General features: G+C 47.7%; 1 protein-coding gene across 1 annotated transcript; it reads right to left on the minus strand.

Moving 5' to 3' along the window:
* Positions 1–396: 396 nt before the first annotated feature.
* Positions 397–14,069, minus strand: LOC109775319 (glutathione synthetase, chloroplastic-like). Its single transcript, XM_073496452.1, is given in 13 exon segments — positions 397–704; positions 977–1,103; positions 1,202–1,394; positions 1,474–1,515; positions 1,518–1,612; positions 1,796–1,917; positions 2,181–2,250; positions 2,328–2,408; positions 2,943–3,023; positions 3,120–3,238; positions 4,914–4,989; positions 5,270–5,439; positions 13,698–14,069. Coding segments are annotated over 13 exon segments (1,446 nt in total). The 5' UTR covers positions 13,965–14,069; the 3' UTR covers positions 397–701.
* Positions 14,070–14,460: the final 391 nt, after the last annotated feature.

Genomic DNA, 14,460 nt, shown 5'->3' on the forward strand with positions numbered 1-14,460 from the left:
TGCAAGCTCGGCCCATGAGTGGATCTTGTTCTGCTTTCCTCTTCTTTCTTCTAACGATCTTCAGTATCCTTGCTGACGCTGCTGACAAGCACCCATGACTCCCGCCGGTGCTTCCATTGGAGGCTCCATTGCAGCAGCTGCGATGCTGCGACCGGCAATGCCCTCCCTCGCGGTCAACCCCACAACGGAACGCCGGCAGCCGTGGACGGAGTGTTGAATTGCAGCATCGGCTGTCGCCGACGAGTGGCGCATCACGAGACGACCATCGGCTTGAAAAGAGAGGATAAGGTTGGAGAAGATAAGGCTAGAAAGAGATGCAATGGGTCGTGGGCTGGCCCCACAGGGAGCAACGTGTCAAACGGAGAAGACGGTTCACGTGATAGACAGATCAGCCGGTTGAAACAAGAGTTTTCCAAACAATTATGATGATTTGTCCCCAGACCTAATTCCCACTTGGTATTACTACAAAATATACATGAACATGACTAATCTGTCCGACCTTTCCAAGGCCTGTTCCATCTCATATATTTTGCACAGCGAAAGCTGCACATGCATTATCTGTTCCTATGCCTGCAGACGGAAGGGACTGAATCCGGATATGAGAGTTCCAACATTCATCCATCTGTCTGTGAGTTCAGTTCCTCATCCGGTGTGTGCTGTCACTAGTGACTTGTAAGTTGTAACCCCGCCACCTTCCTATCTCACTGAAAGAAAGGCAACATGGAGGACAGATGGATTCAACTTTTGAAAACGAAATAAAACTAAATTCCAAGTAAAACAGTAATCATGCTAGAATGTTCCAGTAAAACAGTAAACAAGTTCAAGTGACTGATGAGAGAACATCATTTTTTTCAAGACGGATTGGATTTGACAAGAGACTATATAAACTACCTTTACTGCAAGGGAACCGATAGGTTTCAGACACTTCAAAAATTGAGATCAATAGTAAATAGTTTTTACACCGCAATATAATCACCTCATCTGTGAGGAGAATGCTGTCCAGAACTGCAAATCCTGCAGCAACTCCACCTTCGTTTGATGAAGAAACTTTAGTGCGCATCAAGTAACCACATTGGCTATTAATGACTACCTTATCTTTGTTCCTGCAGTTAGCCAATGAAAATTGTATGATTTACTCAGAAAAAAAATGAAGGTACATATGCAAAGCAAAAGATTTTAGAGCCCCCAAAGGATTAACTACCGCAGGTAGGATCCAAATATTCCAAGCTCGGAGATTGAAAGGTCCTCAGAGCAGACACCGCCCTGGACAAGCTGAGTAAAAGAAGCTCTCGGAAAAATCCGCTGCATCAAAATGTAGGCCGCAAGCACCTCTCCCTGTTCGTTCTTTAGTCTGATCAGTGTTTCTCACAAATCATGACCATACAAGTTGTTCCCTGAAGAGAGATATCAGGATCAAAACAATTTGTGGGAAATTTTAGTGAAAAGGGTGCTATTAAGTGCCAAAGAAATTACCTCCACCTTCTCGTTGAGGTTTCAGGACAAACGAGTCAGGTTTTCTATTGCTGATTTCACTATTTCATCATTGTCCAAGCTCCATAACCCTGCGAAGCATTTACGTAGCTTGGCAATGTCTTCCTTGTTGTCAAGGAATCTACGTATAAATAAGATCAGATAGTGATTAGGAATATGCTTCTGAAAATTAGAACTGTAGGGGAGTTTAATATGACGTACTACCACCGAGTCTTATGAATATATCTATAATGCAATATGCACATCATAGGAATAATAAAAATATATATAACCGCCCATCTGTAGCGGACAAAACTTTGATCACCTTTCAAGAACACTAGGTTTTGCTAGCTCTTGCTGGATCTTTTTGGTTCCGACTAAATGGTAGGATATTGAAGGGCACTTAATAGCAGATGATTGTTCAATGAAAAGCCTTGCAATCCGTTCCTGAAATCAATATAGGAAGAACGTGCCAAGGTGAAAACTTGCACCAACAAAGGTAAATAGTTATCACATCACTTGACGTGCTGGACATTAGCTTTACAAAACCTACAATGAAATACACAAACAAAAGAAGTTTCCTTAAACAAACATATGATTATGAATGAAATGTTCCTCATTGAGACTTTATCTTCAATCAATTTATGAGATAGGAATTAGCTTCAACTGTGAAAGGGTGTTTGCTAAACAAATGTAGTACTAGTACATACCACTTCTGAAGGGTAATCAGTCAGTGCATACCCAGCTCTGAAATACACAACAACAACAGGTCGTCCATCTCTGCATTTTTGGCAAATTTAAATTTAAGTGATAATAGCAAAAGGTAGGTCTTTCTTCATGTCATACAACATACATACACCACAAGTGTTCCATCCGGAAGCACTAGTCCTTCGGCCTCCACCTGTGCCAAAGTTTTCCTAATGATCATCACACCATGTGTTATAGACAGTTAAGAAAAGTCTCATCTTGATGCTGTTTATTGTGGTATCAATCAGATGACTTGTTGATAATTAAAGTGAACAGGCAATTTAGCAGCACAATAGGAGGTCGGGACCGTGGTCGTTCGTCTCCATTTTGCCGGCCGATAAGATCACTGAGATTGACCAGCCAGCTAGGTAGGTTTGGCCATTCCTTTTTATTGAAAAGGAGTCAGCTGTCTGCGAGAGTCAACTTCCTTAGGCTCCGAGTCAACCTTCTTCTAAGCTCCGCTGGACGACACGGCTTTCTCGTTCTATAGGCCGGCCGTACTTGTGATGGTTCCCCAGGATCCAGTAAATTCACTTAGGTCTACGTTGCCGCGATATTGTAGTTTGTACTGTTTATGTGAACTATAATTCATCAGAAACTAAACAAGCAGTCAATAGATTAGAAACCCGTATGAGCAAAAGCGTTAACCTGAGAGGATATTTGAGGTTTTGTCGTTTCAGAGGTTCGCAGCGAAAGGGAAAAGATAGTACATAACAAAAGGATATGATTCTTTCAAATGATTGATGAGCCAGTACTGATCATACATATTTCTTTCTTCAGCTTGAACAACCATCGTAACTACAGCGCTGGGCAACCAAGAGGAAAAAAACATGTCAGTTCATGTTTGCCTTTCCAAATGTTCACAATAAAATAAATACAAACAATGTAGGTAAACTGTAGACCTTTCATTATTATACTCAACCCATGCTTTGCCCAATGCTTCAGCAAATTGACTGGCTGCCCAGTTCCGAGGAATCCTTTCAGAATCAAGACCTAAGACTTCACTATATTGATTAAGGTCCTGTACTTAAGATAATAGCACTTATCAGGTATTTAGGTTAACTCCTGGAGATCAAAATGAGGAAATCTTTCGGCCATTTCAAGATAAGATGAATACTGGTACTGATTGAGAATGTCATCGTGCCTGATTTCCCACTCACTGATATAAACATACAGTTAACTCATGCATCAGACATGTTTAAAGAAATCCATTCTCAAATGTAAGGATTTGAAAATCTACAATATATGAATACAGTTTATACCACATAGATAAAATTGGGGCTTCCAAAATGCTGAATAGGATACTCCTCACGTTCTTGTAGGTATGTAGCTATGTTAAGCAAGCCAATTGACTTGAGTTTTACTATTTACAGCATTCACCTTGTGCTCCAATATTCTAAAGGGATACTATAATGGTTAGCCAGAATGCTATCTACAGTTGGATTCAGAAACATGTGAGCATGCAATATGTTCAATGAAACATCTCATCTTATGTTTCTAAGAGACTACCAAACAGGGACAAAGCGCAAAATGATTCTGCCAAAAGAGCGCAAGTCTGCAGGATATCAAGATATTGCTCCTAGGATCTTTGACCTCTCAAAGAAGAAATCTTGCTCGGTCCAAATTACTCTCCTCAACAATTTTTGGGTTAGTCAAATTGATACCCATCATGGGATCACCCTGGAGCACCTACAGGAGTTCATCAGACTTTGGGGAAAACTATCCTCTATTACTCTCAACAACAGTGTGCAAGATACTATCCACTGGAAGTTCACCTCTCAAGGAGAATACTCGACGTCGACTGCCTATATGGCGCAGTTTGCGGGACACACAACTAGCATCATGCCTGCTGCTGTTTGGAAGGTTTGGGCCCCTCCGAAATGCAAGTTTTTTGCTTGGTTGATAATTCAAAACAGAGTATGGACGGCCGATCGATTGCTCCGTCGTGGTTGGCCGAACTGCAACCTTTGCCCGCTTTGCAAGCAAGTCCAGGAAACTGCGGCACATCTTCTCTTCCAGTGTAGGTTCTCCCAGCGTGTTTGGGTTGAGGTTGCTACGTGGATTGGCCTAAATGGTGATGTGGTGAGGAGCTGGAGATTTGAGGCTTCAGTTCGAGATTGGTGGATTAAAAATGTGATTGAGCGCGGAAACCAGAGAAAGGCTATCGCCTCCTTATTCATGCTTATGTCTTGGGAGATTTGGAAAGAGCGCAACGCAAGGGTCTTTCGCAACACTGCCGCTACAATGATGATGGTCGTCGCGAAGATCAAAGAGGAGGCCCATCTTTGGGCTATGGCAGGTGCCACCCACTTGAGTATTGTAATGCCGCGAGAGTAGTTCTTTGTTCCCCGCTTTGCGGCTATTTGTCTAAAACCTTCTTCCTTAATCAATGAAAATGGCAAATCTTTTGCCTTGTTTCAAAAAAAAAAGTTCACCTGTGAAGTTCGCTCACAAGGGAGCCTAGACCAGGAAATGATGTTGAGATGGTGCTGAGCTCAATTTTAAGAAGAGAATTTGTTTCAGAATCAAGCATGTAGTCCGATCGATGCAACCCTAAGCGGATATCATGATGGTTCATTAAGCACTTGTCAGTACCTTACTAACAGGACTGACAAACATATTGTTAAGAAGCACCACTTAAAAGATGCTTTCTCTGAATTCTGAATAAGAAATTACCAACAAATGCAGTTAATTACCTCTTTCTTGTTTACTGCCATCATCTTTGCATGAATTTCTAACAACCAAGCAGTGAAATCTTCAACCTTCTTTGTTCTGTAAAAAAACGCTATTGATTTGGAAGTTCCTTGTCATCTGAAAACAAAATAAATACCTAACTGGCATTTATTTATTTAAAGTAATAACAAAAATGGACTGGTCATGTCAATGATCAGGCTAACAGACAACAAACTGTTCCAAAAGCTTAAGGACTCAAGGCAGCAGCCTTCTTATGATATAGACCAGTCAAAACTCTAATCCACTTCATGAAAGTTTAAAACAAATTTCTAGATCCACACATCAACATAAAAAAAATCAAATGGAATTTGGAGCTTGCCTAGACAAAGAACCTTGCAAGAACTTCCCATCCAAGCTCACACGATCCACAAGCTCATTGAAAATACGAGTCAGTTCGCATGCTTGCTTCCAAAAAGATGCTGGAAAACGTGTTGGAAGTAGTGAAAATGGAGCATGAACCAAACCAACACCTGGGACTGTTCCAGATCTCTGCAAGGGGTTGATACTATGTTAACTGCTAATTCCACAAAGATGTTGGTTTACAACTACAGTTATTTACTTATTTCTCAATTCAAATAGCACTTGAACAAAGCTAGGTGATGCATGAACGTAGATACCGTACATCTTGTGGCATTTGAGTATGAACAGAATAAGAGCATGTCTCATTGTTGGGCTTGTCACAAAAAAAAAAGGGGGGGGGGGGGGGGGGGGGGGGGCTTACACTAAAAGGGAGAGGACACGACCAAACGCAATGTTCTGTTCATGACAATCAGTTGACTCCAACACAAATTTTCATGCTTTATATTCCAATATATCACACAGAGGGTCTTCGGTAGCAACACCTAACATCCAATTAAATCAACTACTGCGATTTAGTTTATACTCCACTTTTTCATACAAAGGATCTTCAGGCAGAAACACCTAACATCATGGTGATCCTTAGTTGTTTTTTGGCCTTCCAGATTTCACTGCCTAATTCTTGGCTCTGCCCCTGGTATTTGTACGCACTTGACACGTCAGTTCCATATCAAAGGCAAGTCCTACTGGCCAAACAACCAAACTTCCTGAAAATGGAGCAGGGCAGCCTAAAGGACAAACATTCTAAGAGACTTGCGTATTTGTTCATTCTATCACGGAATTTATGGTCAAGTATGCGGACATACGCGTCACATTCCCAAATCCTGGACTCCTGAAATGAGTCAAAAGAAGCAGCAAACTTTGGGGCGGGGAAGGGAACTAGCGAGTGAGAAGCCGAACGTGCCGGGTTGCCGCGGTCGTCGACGACGAGTCCGTGCATGGCACACCACATGGCCGCCGCCTCTACCATCTCCGCCTGCACCGCCGCGGCCTTCCTATCCCACACAGGCTCTGCGCTCGACGGCGCCTTGGCTCTCATTTGCCCTCAGGGAACCGACGCGTCTGCGGTAAGGGGACGCGCACGAGTCAGCTGCGGCGAGGTGCACCCGGGGCGTCGGGGCGGGGAGGCAGCGGGCGCAGTGGTGATGGGAGGAGGAGACGCACGAGGACATGGCGGACCAAAGCTTGGGAGTTGCGGTGGAGTTTCTGCAATTTGTTGGGGTTTGGTTTGTGTCGTGCGTGGCGTTACTGTCAGACTTTGGAGTCTCAGAGCGAGCCGTCACGGTTCCTACTCTCTGCGTCGCACGTCCTTCTTTTCCGAAGTTTGATCACCTCTAAGAGCAGCCGCAAACCTCTCATAACGATCCGTATCACTGCCCGGACCATAAACACCATCTAACACAATACTGTATCGATCCGCAGGGCAATCCACACATAATTTCTCCCGTAAACCTAAGACAAATATGAGGGGCTTTGCGTGAGTCTGGACCGTTCCCAAATCCATTTCTGACTGCCCTGGTCCACCCAAAATCCCCACCCGCCTCTCCCGCAATTTTCTTCGGATGCACGCGCCGCTTACCGTGCCGCATTAATGCCGGTCAAGAGCACGCAGCGGCCGACATTGATGTCGCGATGTGAACGGTGGAGGGATGTAACGCCCACGATGCGGCTATATCTCCCACGTGTCGAGGCACGACTTAGAGGCATAACTGCATAGTGGTTTGTCGCAAGAAGGGTCATCTTCACACAATCCCATGTAATGAACAAGAATGGGATAAAGAGTTGGCTTACAATCGCCACTTCACACAATACATAAATATTATTCATACATCATCCAAAATACAAGCATATAGGCCGGCTACGGCCAAAATCCAGATGTAAATAAGACAACCCCAAATGCTAGATCCCCGATCGTCCCAACTGGGCTCCACTACTGATCATCAGGAAAAGACACATAGTAACGACCACGTTCCTCGTCGAACTCCCACTTGAGATCGACGCCATCTTCTGCACTGGCATCGTCGGCACCTGCAACTGTTTTGGTAGAATCTGTGAGTCACGGGGACTCAGCAATCTCACACCCGCGAGATCAAGACTATTTAAGCTTGTAGGAAAAGGAGGAGTAGTGAGGTGGAGCTGCGGCGGCAAAAGCATATATGGTGGCTAACTTGCGCAAATGAGAGCGAGAAGAGAAGCAACGGAACGGACGTCATCTAGCAATGACCAAGAAGAGGTCCTGAACACCTACTTACGTCATACATAACACAGACCGTGTTCACTTCCCGGACTCCGCCGAGAAGAGACCATCACGGCTACTCACGCAGTTGATGTATTTTACTTGGGTCAAGTGACAAGTTATCTACAACCGGACATTAACAAATTCCCATCTGTCTCATAACCGCGGGCACGGCTTTCGAAAGATAATACACTGCAGGGGTGTCCCAACTTAGCTCATTATAAGCTCTCACGGTCAACGAAGGATAAACCTTCTTCCGGAAATACCCGATCAGTCTCGGAATCCCGGTTTACAAGACATTTCGACAATGGTAAAACAAGACCAGCAAAGCCACCCGAATGTGCCAACAAATCCCGATAGGAGCTGCACATATCTCGTTCTCAGGGCACACCGGATGAGACATCCTACGAGTAAAACCAGACCTCGAGTTTCCAGGAGGGGGCCCCGCAGTCTGCTCAGTTCGGACCAACACTCGAAGGAGCACTGGCCCGGGGGGGTTTAAAATAAGATGACCCTCGGGCTCGCGAAAACCCGGGGGAAAAGGCTTAGGTAGCAAATGGTAAAACCAAGGTTGGGCCTTGCTGGAGGAGTTTTATCCAAGGCGAACTGTCAAGGGGGTCCCATAAATCACCCGACCGCGTAAGGAACGCAAACTCAAGGAACATAATCCCGGTATAACAGTAATTAGGGCGGCAAAAGTGGAACAAAACACCAGGCATAAGGCCGAGCCTTCCACCCTTTACCAATATATAGATGCATTAATTAAATAAGAGATATTGTGATATCCCAACATATCCATGTTCCGACATGGAACAAACTTCAACTTCACCTGCAACTAGCAACGCTATAAGAGGGGCTGAGCAAAAGCGGTAACTTAGCCAAACAATGGTTTGCTAGGGAAGGATGGTTAGGGCTGACATGGCTAAAATGGGAGACATGATATAGCAAGTGATAGGTAGCGGAGCATGGCAATAGAGCGAACAACTAGCATAGCAAAGATAGAAGTGATTTCGAGGGGTGGTCATCTTGCCTGCAAGGTTCTCAGAGTTGTCGAAAGCTTGATCCTCGTAAGCGTACTCGATAGGTTCCTCGTTCACGAACTCGTCTCCCGGCTCTACCCAAGACAAGAACACAAACAAACGGAACCACAATCAACAACGAGAAATGCACAAGCAACATGATGCAAAACATGTGTGATATGCAAGATATGATATGCGTGCTCCGGAAGGAAAATGATAAACATGGCAGTAACTTGGCAAACCAAATATGCCACTGGAAAGATGAGATGATTTCGGTCGAAATCGATATAAAGATCACCGGAATCGGATGCACGGTTTGCAAATGGCAAGCAAAACAAGAATGACACTAATCTGCGATAAACAGCAAAATAGCACTTAAAATGCAACAAAAAACAATGCTACAGCACCCCAACATAGCAAAAAAGCACATGGTAGTACTCTACAGGAGATGCTTGACAAAAGATGAACACTGAGCTATGGCTAGTTCACAAAATATCAAGCTCAAACAAGCATGGCAAAAGTGCAAAAGATTACAGGTTCACAGACTTGGTGAAAAACTGGACATGGCAGTAAACAGCATCAGGTAGCAATGTTCAAAGCACGAAATCAACATGCTACAAGAACTTAACATAGCAAAACAAGGCACGGCAGTGTTCTACTAAATGCACATGACAAAAGTCCCTTACTGACCATAAGCCAAAAAGGAACAGAAGATATGATGGCAAGCATGTAAACATAGCAAGTTTCGTTATCAGGTTTCAGACTTTGCAGAAAACAGAGCATGGCAAAAATATTAATATGTAGGCCTCTTTGTGAGCTCGATGCACTCACTACAGAGCAATGCATGACAAACCAAGCATACCTACAGCAAAATAGCATATTTATGAAGCTAACCATGGCAAGAAAAATTGCATAGAATGTATGGATCAACTAAAATAAGCTTGGCAAGATTACATATCATGTTAAGAATCTGCCAGAAATATTTTATAGCAAAAGTAGAGTAAGATTGAGTCATTCTATGTCACTCCATAATTGCAAACAATTACAGGAATGGATCCATTACAACTATAGCTACAAAACATCCTTAATGAATATCTCCAAAATATGCATGGATCTCTCTGTAACATCAAGTTTACATGGCAACAAAATTACAGCAGACAAGGACACAGAGAAATCACTAAGTCCCTGAAATCAGAAATATTACGGGGCCTACTTTCCATGCTTGTGCTAGTCACCACAGAGATTACAAAAATACATGGACTACACCAATGGAAAGATGGCATGGCATACTTCAAAACACATGTAGAGCTCATGCTCAAAAGATGCACAGATTAAATGATACAAAAATGACAAATCTCCAAGTTCTGATAAGAACCAGAGAATAACAGCAACTAGCCCTCTTCCAACGAAGATTTGGGCATCAAGATGACCTCTAATAAACATGGTGCAATTGAGCAAAATGAGGAGCATCACGAGGCGAACAATTTGACATATTACACGCGCGTATCAGAGCTACATGCACAGAGTTATAGCATCGGGAACAGGGGCACATGCTGAAGAATTTTTAGAACTTAGAGGAAAAAAAGGGGGCAAGAAAGTCAACGGGCACGTACTGGATCGATCGGATTTGGATCGAGAGCTCGAGCTCGGGCACCGGTGGCCGGAGCTCGCCGGAGGGAGGAAGGAGGGCGGCGCGAGGGCGGCGGTGGAGGCCGGCGGCGGGGACCGGAGGGGAGGCCGGCGGCAGGCGGCGGCGGGGCCGCGTCGGGCGGCGGCGGAGATGGCGGGGCCGGCCGGCGGCGATGGCGGCGGCGGCGGGGCCGGCCGGCGGCGGCGCGGGCGGGCGGCGATGGCGCGGAGGCGGCGGCCGGCTCGGGCCCGGGAGGGCTCGCCGCGGGCTCGGGCGGGCCGCGGCGCGCGGTGACGTGGCGCGCTCCGGTTGGCCGGGCGCGCGGCGGACGTTGTCCGGCCGGAGCGGACGCGTCCGGCGCGGCGCGGAGGGAGAAGTTAGGGTTTCGTCTGCAGTTTCGTTTTTCGGGATGTCCACATATAAATAGGTAGAGGGAGCTAGGAGACTCCAAATGAGGTGCGGTTTTCGCCCACACGATCGTGATCGAACGACCTAGAGCATGGAAGAGAGTTTGGTGGGTTTTGGGCTGGTTTTGGAGGGGGTTTTTGCTGGACACTCAAATGGACTTTGCGGATGCCCGGTTAACCGTTGGAGTACCAAACGACCTCCGAATGGAACGAAACTTGACCGATAGTCTCCGGGTGGTATAAGAAGACCACTTGACAAGCCTCGGTCCATTCCGAGAAAGTTTGACACACGCACACGAAAGAAAACAAGAGGGGTGCACCGGAGGAGATAGGACCGCCGGATTGAAAAACGGACAACGGGGAAAATGCTCGGATGCATGAGACGAACACGTATGCGAATGCAATGCACATGATGACATGATATGAAAATGCATGACATGACAAAATACAAAACGAAAAACAAAACCCGACAACGGAGCGAAAAACATATCACATAGCCGAAAATGGCAAGAGTCGGAGTTACAAATACGGCAAGTTACATGCGGGGTGTTACAAGGGAGGGCAGCGCCGACCGACACGACCTCTCGGTAGCCGCCGCTTCAATCCTGAAGCAGGTTCCCGAGGAACCAACTCTGGACGCTGCACCGGATTGAAATGGACCTCTCCTTCACTCGGGCCTCGCAACGACTATTTAAACTGTGTGTCGGGGACGCAGAGAGCCGCACTCCCCCTCCCCGAGCACCGGCCCCCTCCCATCCCCCGTCTCCGTGCCCGAGCCCCTCCCTCGCCCTCTTCGACCCAAGCTCAGCTCTGCGCCGACAGGCGGAGTAGGAGGAAGCTCCTTCTTCGGCATATCTTGGCGCCGCCGCCCGCGCTCTCCGGGTCCTTCAGCGTCCATGGCGGACGGCTGCTCCGCCAAGGAGGAGATCGTCATCTCCTTCGGTGACGAGGAGGACCAAGTGCCGCCGCAGGAGCCACCGCAGCAGCCGCCCCGACTCCTCAAGGAGGCCGCTCTGACGGACGAAGATTTCATCCGTTAGATCGAGATAATGACGGAGCGGTCGCTCCGTGACATTGGGACCGTAGCCGCCATCACCGGTGCTCGTGAAGGAGGAGCCGCCATCCCCGCCGCGCCACCGTTTGAATCCCGAGTCGGCGTCCACACTCTTGCCGGTGACTGAGGAGCCGGCCTCGCCCCGACACAACCGCGGCGTCCAGATCGGATGTCGCGTGAAGGAGGAGCCGGCCTCTCCCTCGCACCACCGTGACATCCAGATCGGATGACGGGTCAAGGAGGAGCCTGTGTTCCCGCCACGCACCTGGTACGGCCGCATCGACACGTCGATGTGGCCGCCGCGCCGCCACCGCCTTGTCGTCAGAGAGGAGCTGCCGCCCGCGATCAAGAAGGCGCAGGGTCACCTCCTCCACTACCTCAGAGGAGGCGGTTACTGCGGTCCCTCAGGCTCGAGGACTGTCGTGTCTGAGGCGGAGCGCGTGGCTCGCCAACAGACGAGGTACGACTGGTGCAATGCTAGTTGGCGCTCCGCGTTTACCAAGAGCGACGTGGCGCCAGACTGGGTCCGCAACGACCTAGACCTCACCACCGCGTGGTAGCTTGACCGCTCCGTGACCACCACGGAGACGGCCGCCAGGCGTAGCCGCCGCCTTGACGGCGAGCTCGCCAGGATCGACGGGGAGTGATCGCTTAGCAACTGCTCCGCAAAACGCCGGTCGCGGAAAGGCCGCCACTAGGGCTCCGCAAGCCATGTCGGAAGTGGTCGTGGCGGCCCTCTGCACGGTGCAGGAGAAAGCGGAGCGGCTCCTCCATGAGCGGCAAGCAGCCGCCGGACAAGGCTACCGCGGCCCTCCGGCGTGGTTCCGTTGCTAGAGGGACCACGACGACGACGACACCGACGGAGACGGAGGTGTGGCAGGGCAGGGCGGCCACGCGTACGAGGTGGTCGTTCGGTATAGGTTTAGGTTTTTTTCTAGTTTTTTTTAGTTAAATGGTCGAAATATCGAAAATTTTATGTAAATTATATCCGAACTTGAAATGATCGAATTTCGTGAGGTTGGGTCGAATTGTTGGCCGGATGTATGCGGCTACGGTTGGATGGCGTCCTCTCGCATCCGTGACTGCGGACTGACCCCCCCGTCCACAGACGGATGTGGGAGGAAATTTGCGGGTTGCCGTTGGAGATACCTTTATCTCCAACGAGCCGACATAAATGCACACAAATTTTATTCTTTTGTTAATTTGGACCTCGTCACGTGAATCTTGCCAAAGAGCCTAATCGGTCAACCTTCGGCCTAACCGATTTGTTGGCCATTTTTTCTTAATTTAAACATTCTATGCATATACACAACCAAAAAAGACAAAACATTGCACATAGTTTACAAACAAATAAATCACATAGTATTCCATCACAACAAATAAAAATCTCATACCTTATTACAACCAAATGGATTTAAAATTGTAGCAAATGCATTGAAAAAAGAGTCCAGAGATCTATTGGTTTCCTATTTGATTCTATATGCTCAACCAAATTATTTTAAAGTTGAATGTGAGAGGACACAACCAAACGCAATGTTCTGTTCATGACAATCAGTTGACTCCAACACAAATTTTCACGCTTTATATTCCAATATATCACACAGAGGGTCTTCGGTAGCAACACCTAACATCCAATTAAATCAACTACTGCAATTTAGTTTATACTCCACTTTTTCATACAAAGGATCTTCAGGCAGAAACACTTAACATCATGGTGATCCTTAGTTGTTTTTTTGCCTTCCAGATTTCCCTGCCTAATTCTTGGCTCCGCCCCTGGTATTTGTACGCACTTGACACGTCAGTTCCATATCAAAGGCAAGTCCTACTGGCCAAACAATCCAAACTTCCTGAAAATGGAGCAGGGCAGCCTAAAGGACAGACATTCTAGGAGACTTGCGTATTTTTTCATTCTATCACTGAATTTATGGTCAAGTATGCGGACATACGCGTCACATTCCCAAATCCTGGACTCCTGAAATGAGTCAAAAGAAGCAGCAAACTTTGGGGCGGGGAAGGGAACTAGCCAGTGAGAAGCCGAACGTACCGGGTTGCCGCGGTCGCCGACGACGAGTCCGTGCATGGCACACGACATGGCCGCCTCCTCTACCATCTCCGCCTGCACCGCCGCGGCCTTCCTATCCCACACCGGCGCCGCGCTCGACGGCGCCTTGGCTCTCATTGCCCTCAGGGAACCGACGCGTCTGTGGTAAGGGGACACGCACGAGTTAGCTGCGGCGAGGTGCACCCGGGCCGTCGGGGCGGGGAGGCGGCGGGCGCAGTGGTGATAGGAGGAGGAGATGCAGGAGGACATGGCGGACCAATGTTTGGGAGTTGCAGTGGAGTTTCTGCAATTTGTTGGGGTTTGGTTTGTGTCGTGCCTGGCGTTACGGTCAGACTTTGGAGTCTCAGAGCGAGCCGCCACGGTGCTTCCTACTCTCTGCGTCACACGTCTTTCTTTTCCGAAGTTGATCACCTCTAAGTGCAGCCGCAAACCTCTCGTAACGGTCCGTATCAAGCTGCCCGGACCTCAAACGTCATCCAACACGATACTGTATCGGTCCGCAGGGCGATCCAGACATAATTTCTCCCATAAACCTGAGACAAATGTGAGGGGCTTTGCGTGAGTCTGGACCGCTCCCAAACCCATTTCTGACTGCCCTGGTCCACCCAAAATCCCCATCCGCCTCTCCCGCACTTTCCTTCCGATGCACGCGCCGCTTACCGTGCCGCATTCATGCCGGTCAAGAGCATGCAGCGGCCGACATTGATGTCGCGATGTGAACGGTGGAGGAAGAGCAGCGCCGACC

Source organism: Aegilops tauschii, chromosome 4 (genome assembly GCF_002575655.3).
Source record: "Aegilops tauschii subsp. strangulata cultivar AL8/78 chromosome 4, Aet v6.0, whole genome shotgun sequence".
Lineage (NCBI taxonomy): Eukaryota > Viridiplantae > Streptophyta > Magnoliopsida > Poales > Poaceae > Aegilops > Aegilops tauschii.